Genomic DNA, 19,119 nt, shown 5'->3' on the forward strand with positions numbered 1-19,119 from the left:
CCATATGTAGGTACTGTATCACTATTCTTTTTTTAATCCTGAATTCTCTCCATTTACTTAGGTTTCATAATGTACAAGGAGTGTCAGAAATTTTTCTTTGAGAGAAATATAGCTTCAGTTGCCAGTCATGACTAAAATTAGAGAAAGCCATGAGTTGTAAGCTCCAGAGTTGCAATACTATATCCAGATTCCTAGTTAGACTATGTCTACATATATTTTACATATATATGTGTTGTGTAACATATATATAATACAACATATGTGTTGTATGTGAATATGTTGTGTAACATGTAGGTTATATATGTCTATATATGTAAAACAATACAAATATAAACATTTTAGACTTGAGATGGTTGTCTAACTTAATTTTTGTGAAGGCTCCAAAGAGTAATTTTCTTATAAAAGTCTCTCATTTTCAAAATGATGATCAATTCAACTTGTCAATTAGGTGAGCAATCTATGTCAAATTTTCCCCTTATAAATCATCTATTTAACCTCCTGTTTTTAAGTATGTACAGTTTTTAAGTATGTACAGTTTAAAATTCTTTAATAGCAAAAAGTTCAATAGCAGTCTGTTTACCTACTTAACAAAAAGTAAATAGCCTTCTTATAGTGTGACGTACGGTATCTTTATAGAAAACAACGTGATGATGATGATGATAATGATGACATAGAAGTTCCTCCTTTGACTAAGTCTATGGCAGATCTACTGCTTAATAATTCTACCTCACCTAAAACTTTAATAATACAGAATTGTGTGTCAAACAAATCATGTTCTCTACAGTGTTCCAAGAAAAATGTAACTTTACTGATATATTTAGGTTTTGAGAGCTAGAATTTTCAACTTTACTATTTTTAATTTATGCTTTTAAGCATTTCCTTATGCATTGTGAATGAAAATAAATAATATTTGTATATGACAAATGAATTAACAGTTCTTTTTCCTTTTATATGAATTTACTTGAATTGGTAGAATATAGCACCACCTTATGCCCTATATAAGAATTACAAGCTACTATTTTATTTCTGCTTTATATTGTCAAAAATTATTTCATACATGGAATTTCTTACTCTATCATTCTCAGAATTTTTAAAAAACTCAACCTTCTTCCATTTTTCTCATAATACTCAAACTGTCAACTTAATCTATAATCCTTTCAAGTTGATTTATTTGAATGAGCCAGCCAATTTGTCAGTACTTTTTTCCTTTTAATTCATAACATTTTAGTCTAGGTCCTAGAGAAAAAGCTCTGTGTGATTGTAAGTCTATTTGTTTTAAAGTAAATTTGGGGTTGAATAAGCATTGTGTGTTTAATAACTCTGACAGATCTTAAGAATTTGAATTCTTCCTTTCAAACAAGAGAGCTACAAATTCTCCTAGTGGTGTTATTTAATATTCAAAGTAAACTGATTATCACATTGAAGTTTGGTTGATATATATAATATATAGGCTTTCTTCTATTTAATAATAGCTGTTTTCTTACCATTTTCCAGCCTTATTAACCATGTGTTGTATTCAGAGTGATTGTCTTTCAAAGACACTTGTAAATTCCCTTCTACCTGTACCTTTTCTAAAATTGGAACTTAGGAAAGACGTCTAATAAAAATACTTAATTCGCTCCCCAGCTAAATTTTATAAAGCATCTCCTATCAGCCAGAGATACCATAAGCACATGGAGAAACTCTTCCATTTTTGAGTTTCCCAAATGCCACAAGTACTTTTCACTATGTGTACCAGGCAAAGTACATTGTTCTTTAGTTTCATTTAAACATTTTTTAACTGGAGAGTAGGAGGCTGCTATACCCATGGTTCCAATACAAATTTAAGAAATCTTTTAGCTACTGAAATCTACATTTTTTTAGTAAGAAAACCAAATAATTATGTTTATCTTAACACTTCAGTATATGTATAATTCTGAATGATAATGAGTTATCATACTTATGATAATTTTATAAACATGAAGTTTAAAAAACATTAGCTTTAGAAAAATCATGGCAGATATTTAAATGTGGGGAAAAAAAGATTTTTGAATATAGCTGGTAGTTTGGAGAGAAAGTAAGGATACTTAGGTTCAGCTCTGGTTCTGCAATCAACGAGAATTGATTGCAACGAGAATTAAGCATATCATTTTATTTTTCAGAGTTTCATCAGTCAAAAGAGAAGTCTGACTGAATTGCTTTTTAGACTTCTACCTTTAATATTCTGTAATTCTAAACTAGTATCCTTTACCATTCCAGTTGGGTAAATGTAAAAAATATATTCATAAGTTATATTAGATTAAATTCCATGTGTGCTGCAACTAAGGAGCCTGCCTGCTGCAACTGAGACCTGGTGCAACCAAATAAATAATTATTTTTAAAAAATTGATTGAAAGGAAAACAGTTTAAGTGTTTTCCATTTGATGTCAGAATCTTAGTTCAAACTGTCTCAAAATTCCATATGATTGTATCTTTCCTTTCTTATCTGTGGCAGTCATCATCGTCCAAGGTCATGTTGATTATGTTCAGGACAATTGGCTTTGAAATAATTTCAGCATCTGTTGTTAGTCAATAATACATTCCCATCCAAGAGATTTACAGGGAGGCTAAATGAAAGTCTGTACATACTCTTACTCATCATTAACAGTTGAACTTTTGACTCAAGCCCAACTTTGAACTTCATTGTGTTATAAAAATTTTGAATTTAGTACCTTGAGTATATTTTCTTTTAGAAACATGATTTAATGGTAAAGCTTTGATCCAGAAGTCTTAGACTCTACACCTAATATTTCTACAAACTCCTTGTATAACTGTGAACCCATATAATCTATGGGTATCTCAATTTGTCTGTTTATTAAAATGACTAATTTATATCTACCCCATATTGTCTTATAGGGATGTTGTTGAAATATCATGTATAATGACTTGTTTCTGTCATGGGCAGTATACTTGTGAAGATGAATTCCAATAATTTAAGGTCACATTTTAATTTCTCAGAATTAAAAGTACACATATCTTTTTTTTTTTTTTGCAGTACGTGGGCCTCTCACTGTTGTGGCCTCTCCCATTGCGGAGCACAGGCTCCGGATGCGCAGGCTCAGCGGCCATGGCTCACGGGCCCAGCTGCTCCGCGGCATGTGGGATCTTCCCAGACCGGGGCACGAACTCGTGTCCCCTGCATCGGCAGGCGGACTCTCAACCACTGTGCCACCAGGGAAGCCCAGTACACATATCTTTTATACCCCAAAGGTGTGACAGTGCATGTGACTAATGACTGACTAAAAGCTTGAGTAATAGTTTAGCAATAATGATAATTTCTTAAAATTCAGTTTAAGAAGAAATCTCCAAAGAAAAGATGAATATAAAAATGGAAAACTTACATAATTGAAAAATAACCAAAGCTAAAATTAAAGGAAATAGAGAAAATACATGCATCAAAGTTTACAAAGGTGATTAATACCTAAAATAATCAAAATAACTTATTAAAATATGTAAGAAAAATACCAAGTCCACAATAGATCTATGACGATAAGGGATAAATAGGCAGTTCACACAGAAGGAGACAAAATTATAAACACATGGGGAAATGTTCAACCTTGCTAGTAATTAGAGAAATTAATGCAAAAATCATTACAATACCATTTTAATTTATTATATTTTATTACGTTAATATAAATTATTGTAAAAAATCATTAACAATACCATATACAAAAATATATGTAATGCTATAATGAATATTTTATGTACTCACACCTAGCTTAAGAAAGCATCCCCAACCACTAACGAATTTTTTAATGGTAACACTACTGACCAAGTTATGGTAATAACAAATTATCAAATTATCACAACTGTAAAGTTGCATCACTTTTATAAAGCGGTATGAACATATGTCATTAGCCTTAAAAATACACATACTTCTTAAAAAGTTTGTTTATTTTTATTTTATTTATTTTTGGCTGTGTTGGGTCTTTGTTGCTGCACACGGACTTCCTCTAGTTGTGGTGAGTGGGGGCTACTTTTCCCTGGGGTGCACAGGCCTCTCATTGCGCTGGTCTCTCCTGTTGCGGAGCACAGGCTCTAGGCATGTGGGCCTCAGTAGTTGTGGCACATGGGCTCAGCAGCTGTGGCTCGTGGGCTCCAGAGCGCAGGCTCAGTAGTTGTGGCACACGGGCTTAGCTGCTCCGCGGCATGTGGGATCTTCCCGGACCAGGGCTTGAACCCGTGTCCCCTGCATTGGCAGGCGGATTCCCAACCACTGCACCACCAGGGAAGTCCCCACATACTTCTTGCTTAGAAATTCTTCCAAAGGATATGCATCAGAAGAAAAGCATTTAGACAAAATAGTATTCATTTTAGCATTATCTATACTGATAACCTACATGTCCAACACTTTAGAAATAGTTAAGTAATGGTATATAAACTCAATGGGTAATAAAAGAGCCAGTTAAATTGAAAATTTGAATATTGCTTAGCAAAATTTTTTTTTTATCGTGCTAAAATACACAGAACATAAAAATTACCATTTTAACCATTTTTAAATGTATGAATCTGTGGCCTTAAATACATTTGTGTTGTTGTAAGACCACTACCACCATCCATCTCCAGAACTTTTTCATCACCTCCACTTGAAACTGTACCCATTAAACAATAACTCCTCATTTCCTCCTGCCCTCAGCTCCTGGCAAATGCCGTTCTACTTTCTGTCTCTGAATTTAACCATCCTAGCTACCTCATATCAGTGAAAGCATACAATATTTGTCCTTTTGCTTTTGTTTTGGCATACTTCACTTAGCATATGTCCTCAAGGTTCACCCATGTGTAGCATGTGTCAGAATTTCATTCCTTTTTAAAGCTGAATGATATCCCATTGTAGGTATATACCATATTTTGTTTATCCATTCGTCAATGGACATTTTATATATTTGAGTCTTTGCTTTCAGTTCTTTTGGATATGTACCCAGAAGTAGAATTGCTAGATCATATGGTAATTCTATGTTTAATTTTTGGGGAGGAACTGTCAAACCTTTTCCACAGTGGCTTCTTCACTTTACATTCCTATGAGCAATGCACAAGTGTTCCAATTTCTCCACGTCCTTGTCAGCACTTGTTATTGTCTGTTTTTTTTTTTTTATTAGCCATCCTAGTGGGTATGAGGTGGTAACTCATTGTGGTTCTGATTTGCATTTCTCTAATGATAATGCTGAGCATCTTTTCATATGCTTATTGGCCATCTATGTATCTTCTTCGGAGAAATATCTGTTCAAGCCCTATGGCCATTTTTTAGTTGGTTTCTTTTTTTTGGTTTCTTGTTGTTGAGTTGTAGGAGTTTTTAGTATAATCTGGATAATACTCCATTTCAGATATATGATTTGCAGATATTTTCTCCCACTATGTGTGTTGCCTTTTCACTGTGTGATAGTGTCCTTTGATGCACAAAGGGTTTTTAATTTTTTTTTTTTTTTGCGCTACGTGGGCCTTTCACTGTTGTGGCCTCTCCCGTTGCGGAGCACAGGCTCTGGACGCGCAGGCTCAGTGGCCATGGCTCATGGGCCTAGCTGCTCCGCGGCATGTGGGATCTTCCCAGACTGGGGCACGAACCTGCGTCCCCTGCATCGGCAGGCAGACTCTCAATGACTGTGACACCAGGGAAGCCCAGGTTTTTTAATTTTGATGAATTCAGTTTATCTATATATGTTTGTTGTTGCCTATGCTTTTGGAGTGTCATATCCAAGAAATCATTGCCAAATCTAATGTCATGAAGCTTTTGCCCTATGTTTTCTTCTCAGAGTTTTGTAATTTTAGTACTTACATTTAAGTCTTAGATCCATTTTGTGTTAATTTTAGTTTATGGTATAAGGTAAGGGTTCAAAGTGATTATTTTGCACAGGGATATCCAGTTTTCACAGCCCCGTTTGTTGAAATTTGAATTGCATTGGCACCCTTGTTGAAAATCATTTGACCATATTTGTGAGAGTTTATTTCTGGTTTATCTTTTCTGTTCCATTGGTCTATATGTTTGTCTTTATGCCAGTATCACACTGTGTTGATTAATGTAGCTTTGTAGTAAAATCAGGAAATGTGAGTTCTTCAACTTTGTTCCTTTTCAATAGCACAATGTTTCAGATATAACATTAAATGAAAAAGGCAGGACATAAAATAATATTAATTAGAATGTAAAAAATAGGTTTTTATATAAAGTCAGTATTAGGAATGATTACATAAGAATCAAACTAGGGTGGTAGAACTATGGGGACTTTTTTTCCTTATTTTTAAATTTCTAATTTTAAATGTATTTTGGTACCAGTAAAATAATATAAAATATAAATGTAATTATAATTTACATAGTAGAAAAGTGGTGTGTAAGTATATGTTAAGATAGTTTAGCCTTTAAAAATGTGAGTAAGATATCAATATCAATGTAAATAATGTTTGTTCTTGACTCTTCAGTGCCATAGTAAATCCTTCTAAAATGGATTAATAATATTTTTTTAAAAAATATTTATTTATTTGGTTGTGCCAGGTCTTAGTTGCAGCAGGTGGGCTCCTTTTAGTTGCAGCTCACTGGCTCCTTAGTTGCAGCTCACTGGCTCCTTAGTTGCGGCACGTGGGCTCTTTAGTTGTGGCACATGAACTCTTAGTTGCAGCATGCATGTGGGATCCAGTTCCCTGGCCAGGGATTGAACCTAGGCGCCCTGCATTGGAGAGTGGAGTCTTAATCACTGTGCCACCAGGGAAGTCCCAGGATTAATAATATTTTTGATATTATTGTTACATAGCTAATGCATGCCTTTTCAGTTGTTATCTTAATATTATTAAAGCCTTGAGCTTATTATTTAAATATACTAACAGATAATTTTTCAAAATCATCCTTTATATAGTCACTTCAAAACCTCATTAATATTCTATTTTTGGAAGCCATTAGGAGTGGAACAGAAATATGTCTTATAGGTAGGCAAGCCTACTAATGATAAAGTGGAAAGCATTTTTGCTCACATCTATGGTAATGGAACAATTTCTCATACCTTCAACAAAGAATCCTTTACTTTCTGCAGAAAGTGCCATCTTCAAGTAAAACCTGTTATGAAGTTCTAGTTATGAGATCACATGTAAGCATGTTTGTTTGGAACTAGGAGAAGGAATTTGAAACCAAGAGGTAGTAGAGATAATTTTATAGAGAGGTCTTTCTCAAAACTGGTATTTATCAGCATTTTGCTATAGCTGTGAAATGAATTCAGTCTTTTAGTTACCTAGACTTGAAGCAATTATTCTGGTTTATTATACTTTATCTTTTAAATATAAAGTCCTTTCACTTTTTCTTTCAACATATCAGTTTTAACAATCCTTACTTCTTCATTCTTAGTATGCTCTAAGCACTAATCTCACCCTGATTATTGCAGCAGCATGTTCATTTATTACTTTGTTTCAGTACTTTTCCAGCTCTCATTAACTGTATTTTTCATATTTCTCCTCTCCATTATATCTTTTCCTAACTTTTTGTTATCTAAATGCTGCCTCTTAATGATGTTGCAAATTCCTGGAGGGCACTGGCTCTAGTTGACATTTCTTTTATATGTTCCCTAGGTTTTTTCTCATTGCTCTTCATGCTGGAAACTTGTAATAAATATTGTTTGAAAAAAGTTTTCCTTCATTTCAGGAGTGGCGTTGTGTACAATCAAAAGGTTGCTTTTTCTTAGAAGAAGATGGTGAAATCATTAGTCATCAATATAGGATGCAAATAGCTCAGAGATCCCTGGTTTATCTAACAATTAAGCCATTAAACCTGAGTCAAGCTGAAGGCAAGTTTAAATTTTCTGTATTTTTAAAAAAATATCAATTTATGCCCACTTTGAAAATACTTATGTAAGTATTTGATGGTTCTAGTTAGTGAAGAAAATGATCTGCCTAAGAAACATGTGGTTACATATTGCAATACACTTAAAGAAAGTCGTTTGTACATCGACTGGGTTGTCATATTATGCAAAGAAAGTAAATTGTTTTGGACATGTTTAAAGTATTTTTGTTTTAATTTATTTAAAAATGAGAACAAAATGTTACCTGGTTTCCTTTTGACATAGAATTAACTTTTTATCTGCTAATAAGTCCTTAGCTTTATCCATTTATCAATTTTTTAAATTAATATGCATGAGACAACTTCTATAGGAGCATAATTTGGGACAAATATGAACTGCAGGTATTTTTGAATACCTTCAAAGTGCCATGTCATATGACTTAGACAATCCTTATTAATAATTTTCATATCCCTGGTAATATTCTTTTTCTATACATCAATGCTAGATAAAAATTAATAATTTCCTAGTGTCTACAGTGGTTATTACATAATTTTTAATTAGTGAAAAATGGCTATATGGGTGCTTTCCCTAGATATCCTTTTAATGTTATTGTTCTAAGTATCAATCTTTATTTTTCTTTTATTATGTTTACATATAAACATCTACTTACTAGAGGATTCTTCCCCACTTACATTACTTTTCCCTCCTAAAGTAGAGATTCTGAAAGTTTTCACTGTATATATTGTAGGACACTTACAACATTTCGTAAATGATACTTTTAATTTTTTTTATTTTAATTTTTTAATAAATTTATTTATTTATTTTTGGCTGCATTGGGTCTTTGTTGCTGCACGCAGGCTTTCTCTAGTTGTGGCGAGCGGGAGCTACTCTTCGTTGAGGTGCGTGGACTTCTCATTGCGGTGGCTTCTCTTGTTGCCGAGCACGGGCTCTAGGTGCGCGGGCTTCAGTAGATATGGCACGCGGGCTCAGTAGTTGTGGCTCATGGGCTCTAGAGCGCAGACTCAGTAGTTGTGGCACCCAGGCTTAATCGCTCTGCTGCATGTGGGATCTTCCCAGACCAGAGCTCAAACCCATGTCCCCTGCATTGGCAGGTGGATTCTTAACCACTGCACCACCAGGGAAGCCCTGGTAGTTGATACTTCTAAATGACAATTACAATAGTCATTTTTCAGATAAAAGTATCAAGATAGGTCTGCAAATTCAATGTAGTTGTTTATTCTCTGTATTCTTATGAAGAAGATTTTTTTTTCATTTATTTATCAAATATTTATTGAAGACCTTATAAACCAAGTATCATTTTAGGTGCTTAAGATACAGATACATCAGAGTACAAAAAATACAAAATCCAAAAAAAAAAAAAAAATACAAAATCCCTGCCCTTATGAACTTACATTCTAGTGGAGGAAATAAACAATAAATAATAAACATAATAAATAGTAGGGGATTCCCTGGTGACGCAGTGGTTGAGAGTCTGCCTGCTGATGCAGGGGACACGGGTTCGTGCCCCGGTCCGGGAAGATCCCACATGCCGCGGAGCGGCTAGGACCGTGAGCCATGGCCGCTGAGCCTGTGTGTCCGGAGCCTGTGCTCCGCAACGGGAGAGGCCACAACAGTGAGAGGCCCACCTACCGCAAAGAAACAAAACAAACAAACAAAAAAAAAACCCATAATAAATAGTAAATGACATTGTGTGTTAGAAGGTGATAAGTGCTATGGGAAAAACGTAGAGGAAAAGGGGCATTGTGAATACGAGGGAATATGAGTTGCCATTGAAAGGGAGTATTAGTGTATGCTTCATTAGAGGTTGACATTTGAGCAGATTTTGAAAGAGGTGTATTAATTATCAACTGCTGTGTAACAAACTACCCCAAAACTCAGTGGCTTAAACAATTAAACGTTTGTTTGCTTATGAGCAGTTCTTTTGGTCTGAGCTGGGCTTGGCTTTTCTCTATAGGGCTTACTCATGCATCTTTGATCAGCTGCAGGTTAACTGGTGGCTGGCTTTAACTTATCTTGGCTGGGCCCTTTCCTTTGTATGGGTTTCAGCTGAGACAACTTGATTCAGCCTTTTATAGTCTCTTACCCTCTAGTAAGTTAGCCTGGACTTGTTCTTATGGTATAACAGGACTCTAAGAGAGAAAGCAGAAGCACCATAGGCCTGGGCTCAGAACCAGCACATTACTTCTGTTACATTCTGTTGTGCACAGCAAGTCAAAAGGCAAGTACAGATTTACAAGGTGGAGAAATAAATTTGATATCTTGATGGAAGAGCTACAAAGTCACATTGCAAGGGGTTGTGGATACAGAGAGGGATGGCCATTTTTGCTGTCTTCCATAGGAGGCAAGGGAGTAAGTTTTGTGGATGTAGGCTGGTGGAAGGGGATGGGTGAAGAGTGGAGGAAGTGACAGGTAGAGGGAATCCTCTGTTCAGAGGCTCTGAGGTGAGAGTGTGCTTGGTGTTAGAAGAACAACAAGGTGGCTAGAGTTGGTATATTGAAGTAAGTAAGGAGAGAGTGTAGGGGCTGAAGACAGGGAGAAACAAGGACAAAAATCAGGTAGAGTTTTGTTTTGTTTTTTGCCATAATGAGAACTTGGACTTTTACTCTGAGAGAAAAGAGGAACCCTTAGGAGGCTGCCATCAAGATTTACTCTTCATCTTTGATTTTCAGTAGTTTGAATATGTGTCTTGGTGTTTTGGGGTTTTTTGTTGTTGTTGTTGATGCTGTTTTTGAGTTTTGGGGAGGTTTTTTGGTTGTTTGTTTGTTTGTGTTTATCTTTTTGGTATTTATCCTACTAACGGCTCTCTGAGTTTCTTAGATTTATCCTACTAACGGCTCTCTGAGTTTCTTAGATTTATGGCTTGTTGTCTCATTACTTTCAGATAATTTTCCATCTTTATCTCTTCTGCTCTCTCTTTTTTTCCACTTATACACCTGACATCTCGTTCTCCTGTGTGCCACCACCAATAAGCCAGTGCTTGCATCTCATCTCTCCTTGGAGGGGTCTGTCTTTCCTTGGATTTCAGGCTGCTTGGTTGTCCTGTGACCTCAGCTCTGACAGGTTCAAGAAATGTTATAATTTTGTATTTCATGCATTTTTTCTCATTGTTAGGGTGGAAGCAACATTCTTCCAACTTTCAACTGTATTAGAGGATTTTTAAATAGAGATGGAACATAATCTGACATATTTTAACAAGAGCAGTCAGGTTGCTGTATTGAAAACAGATTGAAGGTACAGAAAGCAAGGGGTCCAGCTAGGACTCTATTGCAGAATTCTAAGAGGGGACTGGTGTTGCTTTGAACTGGGGTGTAGAGGGTATAAGAAGTAGAGATTCTGGATATATTTTGAAGGTCAAACCATAGCATTTCCTGAGGCTTCGTTATGATATGTGAGAGAAGGGAAAAGTTAAAGATGATTCCAGGGTTTGGGGTTTTAGCAACTGGAAGGAATGAGTTACTCTTATCTGAGATAGAAAAGAGTATAGATGGACAGTTTTGTTTTTTTTTTTCAGATGTTTGGGAAAGCCAGTTTTAGACATAGAAATCCAAGTGGAAATGTCAAATAGGCAGTTGGGTATATGGGTCTAATGTTCAGAGGAAAGGTCCTAGCAGGAGATACAAATTTTGGAGTTAACAGCATATAGATGATGTCTAACATCTCTTCCTCCTGTGCTCCTTTACAGGTAAGCCAGTGCTTGCATCTTCTCTCTTCTTAAAAGGGTTTGTTTGTCCTTGGATTTCAGCCTACATGGTTACCTTGCAACCTTAGCTTTCTGATGAGTTTAAGAAAAGTTATGATTTTCAGAAAGTGTGTATATAGAGAATGTTTCTAACAATTTCATTGTGTATAGGTATATGCCTTATTGCAAATGCTATGATGTTTATAAAAATGGATGTGTATTTCTAAAAAAGAAATCCGAATGGGAAAGAAACCACTACTTTTTTAAATAGGAAAGAGTAAGTAGTGATTGCTTATTTTAAGATGTTTGGGTTTTTTTGTTTATAGGAAAACCATCCCCTTGGTTATCAGTTGATACTGCCCTGTATATTCTTAAGGAAAATGAGAGTCAAGCAAATCTACAGCTCATGTGTTTTACTGAACTACGAAATAGAGAGGTATACATATTTATTTTCTAATGTTTAGTTAAAAATATAGTATGACCTCAAGTTTGAGGAAAATAATCATTTTTTTATATATTTTAAAACTTTTTATCTTCCCTTCCAATTAAGGTATATACAGTAATCACTATTCATATTACATATGTTTTATTAATTGTGAAGGACTTTTTCTTATTTGCTGAGATTTAAAAACTGAGGATTGATTGGCCATTTTGGCTTCATAACTTATAAGTGTGACATTATACTTCACTTTCCTCTTTTCTAATGCCCTGATACCCCACATATGAATATTTTTTTTGTTATACTCAATAAAAATGATTGATGCCAGTGGATTTTTTTCCCCTAAATACAAGAAATTCAAGGCTTTGAAAAAGTTCCTCTAGATGTTTGTCTTACTTATACTACTATTGCAAAAAAGAAAAACTTCAAGATTACTATCCTCAGGCTTGACTCATAGGGTCCAAAAATAGATTGATCTGAAGAAATGCTTTCAAATGATTTTATATGTTGCCCATGGGGTTGTTCTGATCTTTTCTAATTATATATTTACTCAGAGGCCAAATATGTGAGGCAGATACATAAATGTGGCTATTTGTTTTATGAGGACTACAAAATATATCTGCTACACAATAACAGGAATAATACTATTCAAGGGCTTACTGCAATATCATATTTAATCTTTATATAGGCCCAACGACAGACAAACATTTCCCTGATGGAATGTTATATAAAAGTCTTTATTGTTGGCTTCCAACAGACAAGAATAGTTATAGGCAAGAAACAAATAAAATGACAGCAGTTAATGTTTTGATTAAACTGTTCTTCAAAACTGACTAAAGTTAAATTCAAGATAAAGCATTGTCTAAAACAATAGCTTTCCCACTTTGTTTTGCTTAAAATTACTTTCTTACGAGATTACATGTATAAAAATGTTAGTACATAGCAAGCCTATAATAAAATTTGAATGAGTTTCTATTTACCTCTTTCCTATAGGCCTCTGTTTATCTTTAATATGTCATATTTACAAAGGATTTTTAGTTTTAGTTTCACAATTATTTTCTTTAAGAGGAGTTTTGTGCCCATGAAAGACTTTCCATTTGCCAACCACTGTGGCAGTTCAAGTTTATATGTAGAGATAAGGGAGGTTCAAGGGATAATATATATTAGGAAACAGCAAGAACTACTTTTCATTCCTGGATATCAGTCAACATCTGGCCAATCTAAAAGATTATGATTTCCAAAAGATGGGTTTGGTCAATCTTTAGTTTTCAAAATGGCCCTCACTTTTATTGGATTCCTTCTTTTATCAAAATAGGACATGGTCACTTTAGGATGATTATGGTTCCTCTGACTTGTGAGGGTAGAAATAGGGCCGAACCCAGAATTTGGATGAGCAACTTTGTTTTGTATATGAGTCCCCAGGATGACCTAAAGTAAACCTGGGATTGGAAAGGAGTTTTAGACACAATACCAGACAGAATTCCCTAGGGTTATTCTGTGCTGAAGGGCAAATGGCTACTTGCTTAGATATTATACACGACTAGGAAATGCTTAGGTTTAATATATTTGACAGAGACAATCCCTAGGTTTTATAGGAAGGCATTGGGCTCCAGAAAGCACCTAGAAGGTTCATAGAGGGATGCCATTTTGCTTTTTCTTATAGAACAGGAGAATAAAATGTTTTCCTATACAAATGTCTTGGCACTCATTATAAATATCCTGTGATGGAAAAGAATTTTGTATAAGGTAGGTTTATCTGGGACTCTGCCTTCTTGTTTTATAGTCCATATTACATAAATAGTAGTAAAATTCCAGTGCTTTTGTCCACATAATTGTATTTTTACAAATATGGCTAATTCATACAAATAGTGAACTCTTAAAATATATTTAATTTTTATGTTGTGTCATAGCAATCTGAATTACAAATCATATGTTTATATTTGAATCAAATTAGGCAACTATAACCCAGAAAAATTCCTCTAAGATTTTTCTCTTTGCTTCCTGTTGAAATATTTGCATAAAAAACATCTTTGAAGATTATTGGGAAGATTTAGAAGTTATATAACATCTAACCTGTTACAGCTTTAGGCATTTGTTTTTAAAATATATAAAGTACTACATCTAATATTATTAGCCTTACCATTAACAAAAAGATTTTGAAGCCTATAAAACATTGATAGAACCATAATAGAATTGGTGAATATTGGTATAAAAAGAAACTGTTTCTAATGCTTCCCTTTCATAAGAAAGATTAAAAGTCATTAAGACTCATGGTGGTTGTTTGTTTGTTTGTTTTTAAAATGCTTTTGGAAAAGATGTTTGGGTGGACTGGTGAACTAGGACCTGGAATTTACTGGTTAATTCCTTCCACAACTGGCTGCAGGCTAAAGAAAGAAATAAAACCAATAACAGAAGAAGCCCAACTTGTATATAGAGATGAAACAGGGGAATTATTTCTCACAAAGGAATTTAGGTAAGTTTTGTTTATTAAAGTTAAGAGCTATAACATCTAGACTGGATATATATCAGTAGCCTGTCTTCCATCCTTTCCTTTGGCTAGCTGCAAATCCCAACCCCACATTCTAATCAATAGCTCAACTCATCCACTAGGCATCTGAAAGTGACCTTCTACTCATAGGTCTGGGATTGCCATTCATTTCTGGGTTCCATACATTTGGCAAGTCAACTTTAGTTGCGTATCTACTGACTTCTCATCCACTAGAAATAAGTCCTGCTAGTTGCACTATTGACTTAGATAGCTATCAAATATGAAATCCAAATAGGGTAGTTCTCCCATACCATACATGTACACAGTAAGATCTGGCTGCAGGTAGAGAGGAAGAAGAAAGTAGATGGACAAAGGAGAAAAGAAGAAGGGAACTTCTCTTTGAGTTCCTACTACCTGTTGACATGCTGGGGTTGCTTTGGAAACTTGTTTATGTCATGTAATACTAGACTGAGTAACATATGTATTTGGATACATTAATTTTATCATTCACAAATATTGTTTTTTATTTTATTCTTTTGCATTATGGTTTATTATAGGATATTGAATATGGTTCCCTGTGCTATACAATAGGACCTTGTTGTTTATCCATTCTATATATAATAGTTTGCATCTGCTAGTCCCAAACTCCCAATCCAACCCTCCCCCACTCTCCCTCCCCCTTGACAATCATAAGTCTGTTCTCTGTGTCTGTGAATCTGTTTCTGTTTAGTAGATAAGATCATTACAAATATTGTTTAATGCCTTTATATTACTTCCTTTTGAAAGTTATCCTCATAGAAACCTTTTTCAGTCTAGTTGCCTTAGAGACAAATAATTTGCTATTTTTTGTAATTTTAGGTCAACTTTATCAGATATATTTGAAGTGATTGATTTAGATGGAAATGGTCTTCTCAGCCTTGAAGAATATAATTTTTTTGAACTGAGAACAAGTGGTGAGAAATGTGATGAAGATGCTTGGGCTGTCTGCAGAGGTAAGCACTTTTCTTTTTCTTAATGGTTATGTAAAACATATATATATATATATATATATATATATATATATATATATATATATATATATACATACACACACCCTTTCATCCTTAAGAAGTGAAATGTCAAATTTCTCCATGGAATATTATAGCAATTGGGACAGTTTAAAAGTAGTAGCATTGTTTGTAGACCATAAAAAATTAAACATTTATTTTCCTTAAATTAGTAGTTGGTGTAGTACTCAAGTTAAAATAAAATGTGAATTAATTAATCATAATTTCTATGTTCTTTGGAGCTTAGAATGTAAAAAAGTTTGTCTTACCTCTGATAGCAAAGGGACTGAAATGGTTGAGAGAACCAAACTGCGCCCAGGAGAGGGCAGCAAAGAGCTAATAGGCTAGAGTTTTACTAAAAATTAAGAGGTTTCCAGGAAGTCGTTTATATATCTTAAGAATTCTTTTGTTTTTTGTATTTGAGTTGAATTAAGAAAGTCCATCGATGGACGTATAAAAGCCAAAAATGCTAAGATAGGCAAAGAAAAATACTGAGAGCGAGGCGAAGTCAGTTGTCACTTGCGAGGAGTCTGGGAAGAGGCTAGAGCTTGTATATTTAAGCCAAGGACTAAAAGGTCAAAGGGGAAAGCCAGAAAGCCACAGCCAACTATAGATCACAGAACAAGAAGTTGAGGAGGCTAGAATGCAGTCAGGAGAGAGATTAACTCACATGTTGCTGTCACTGGGGTATTAATGTGTCCTAATCCTCTGGTTCTTGAAATGGTCTAAGCTTGGCAGTCAGTGAGCCAGAGGGGAGTCTGATAAGTCTGTTTATCTAAACAGCAAGTAAGGTAGAAATATTATTAATATAAAGGTTTTTAAAAATACATCTCTTTTTAACTGACAGTTTATATACTGTAATCAGTAACAAGAAATGTATATTGATTTATAATAGTAAACTTCAATTAACAAGATTGATAACACACATAATAGAGTATTATTTTTAGGAGGATGTAATCATCCTGTAACTTTAATGATATAATATTTTGATTCTCTTTGTTCCCTTGTCATATATCAGTTGAATATATTTGTATGAGTATTTTCTGAGTTCTCTATTCCACTGATCTGTTTGTCTCATCTGTCACCAGTACCACACTGTCTTGATTACTGTAGCTTTAATGTAAGTCTTGAAGTTGGGTATTAATAAACTTTAAAAACTTAATGGAGAATTGATCATTTTAAGTTTTAAAAGTAGATTATTGATGGTCTCTATAGCATAGTATCTAGGTACATTTTTCTTGAAAGTAATAATTTCTTTGTATTATATATCAAATATTAATTTTTTTATCTTGCTTTTCTACTTAGTAGCTCCAGCTTCCATTTTAGTGGCTACCATGTCTTTCTATGATCTAATTTAATCTACATTTACTTTTTTTCCTTACAAAAGTTATGAGTCACTTTCCAAACTCTGAACATTTTAAAGTATTAATCAGTCAACCAGTTTTAAGCAGTTATGTCTCTGCCTCTTTTCTCACAGTAATGTGTACAAAAGAGATATCTCAAATAAGAGTACCCATTTTCCTTGGGTATATTACAGATGGGAGTTGGAAAATAAGATCTTTCTTTGTTGTAGGACAATTAACAGAATGTAATCTAAAATGAGTAGCTGTTTATTGTCTATATTATAGAAACAGTCAGGAATTATATATATCTAGATATTTCTTCATGAATTTATGCTTATAAACAATGTTAAAATGGGTACTTAGATTTGTCTGGGACATTCGTGGACTCCAAAGTGTTCCCCATTATCTAACAGTTTTTTAGGGACCAGTGGACAATTCAGTTAAAATTAAAGCAGTTTAGAATATAGCAGTCTCCTTAAACCTGGCACCATCCACATTTCCCTTTTGAAACACCAGTAGTTTGGGGGGTATTACATCAAATTCATTTGGGTTTAAGTGGCAAATATATAAGAAGCATTTTAATTTTTGAAATACACCGCTGGATTTGGCAGCACATATACTAATTTTTGAAATATATGTCAGTATATACTTTAGATAAGCAGGCAGGTTGGAATTTACCCAGAAAAATTAAAGTTTCCTCTGATTTTGGAATATATTTTTGACTTCAGATCTTGTTGAAAAACTAAATCATGCACTGTGACAGTGCTTATTGTGGAAAATTAGAACAGTATGTCTCAAACATGTTTTGAGTCATTCTTATTTCACTTTTGTAGTGCTCACAGATTCCTAAGGCCTCCTTTAAAATAAACATTTGTGAATACTAATATATAATAGACATTTTAGTAAGTGTATGAATTTTTAAATTATGTAAGAAAGAAACTTCTGGTTGTTTTGACAGAGAACTTCGATACAAAGAAGAATGAACTAACAAGACAGGGCTTTATGAATCTGAATCTAATGGAAGCCTATGATGGAGAAGGAGATCCTCATGACCTTTGGGTAACTCTGCACTCAATGGGCTACAATAAAGCTCTGGAACTGACAGAGGTAAAACAATCTTGAAGTTTTTCAGTGGGTTTAATGTACATAATATTTTACCCCATGAGCATTTTCCTGACACAGGACTTTTGAATTGGGCTCTAAAATCCTTGAACTTCAATACGTGAATGAATCCTGGGTACAACAGTATGTTTCTGCTAGTTTATACAAGTTCTTACCTGAAATTTAGTTACTGCCAACATTTAAGTAATTCAGGAACAACAGGAGTTTGAGCATATGATGTGCAGGAAAAAGATTGGTAATATAAAAAATTATATTTCTTAATTGGCGATGGCTATTTGAGTTGCTAAAATTTCATTTCTATTCAGAGACTCTTTGTCCTAATAGAATAAAGGCTCTCATATAATAAGGAGAATATGTCTGGATGAGAACTGGAATTCTGATCTTTTTACAGAGGTACTCCTTGGGTTAATATTTGTAAAACACTTGGAACAGCACTTGGCTCATAGAAAGCACTGTGTATGTATTAGCTATCATTATTATTATTTATTAACATGATAAGGTATAAAAGTTGAATAAGACTCACAATAAACCAGAGGAATAATAAAAATTAGGCCTATTTCTTAAATTGTATCTTTTTGTGTCCTTTAATAAAGTTTAGAATAAAGGATTTAATAGTTTTAGACCACACAATTAGATAACAATACATTTGTTTATAAATTAAAAATAGTATCTGTCCTTTCTATAAATAAATCAACCTCAGAGGGTAACACTACCACCAACAAATTTTAAGTTTTGGGTGTATTGAGTCTTTGGTTTAGTTCCTAGTTTTGACATCATTTAACATTCCTCATAAATTTGTTTTCTGAGAAGTTCTCTGTAATTTTTTTTGCCATTTCTATTAATAAGAGGTGAATAGTTCCAGTAACTTTTTACATCCTACTTTAACCTAACATTTAGTGAATCTCACATTTTTAAGCATGGTGCAAAATCAGCATCTAATCTGTGAATAATATTGTGTCTGCTACACATGCTTTCACTTAACAAAGGAATTAGTTAAGAGCAAATTAAGACATTTTATAACATTTGCTGATGTCGTTGACTTCTGAAGTCATTGGCAAGAAGGATTTCTGAGACAAAGATCTTTTTATTTAAATTTTATTTTTTTATTGAATAGGTAATATATTCATATCACTGAATGTTCCAAAGGTTAAAAAAAATAATTTATACAGTGAAAATGTCAAAGGATGATGAGACCACCACTCAGTAGCTGGA

General features: G+C 34.0%; 1 protein-coding gene across 1 annotated transcript in view; it reads left to right on the forward strand.

Moving 5' to 3' along the window:
• The window catches only part of EFCAB7 (EF-hand calcium binding domain 7), a 50,426-nt gene that overhangs the window by 14,230 nt on the left and 17,077 nt on the right, over positions 1-19,119 (forward strand). The window contains exons 7-11 of the mRNA XM_065886388.1: positions 7,634-7,775; positions 11,796-11,905; positions 14,224-14,381; positions 15,255-15,388; positions 17,744-17,892. Of these exons, the coding sequence (XP_065742460.1) occupies positions 7,634-7,775; positions 11,796-11,905; positions 14,224-14,381; positions 15,255-15,388; positions 17,744-17,892 (693 nt within the window). The remainder of the gene's footprint in view (positions 1-7,633; positions 7,776-11,795; positions 11,906-14,223; positions 14,382-15,254; positions 15,389-17,743; positions 17,893-19,119) is intronic.

The sequence above is a fragment of the Phocoena phocoena genome, chromosome 1 (genome assembly GCF_963924675.1).
Source record: "Phocoena phocoena chromosome 1, mPhoPho1.1, whole genome shotgun sequence".
Classification (NCBI taxonomy): Eukaryota; Metazoa; Chordata; class Mammalia; order Artiodactyla; family Phocoenidae; genus Phocoena; species Phocoena phocoena.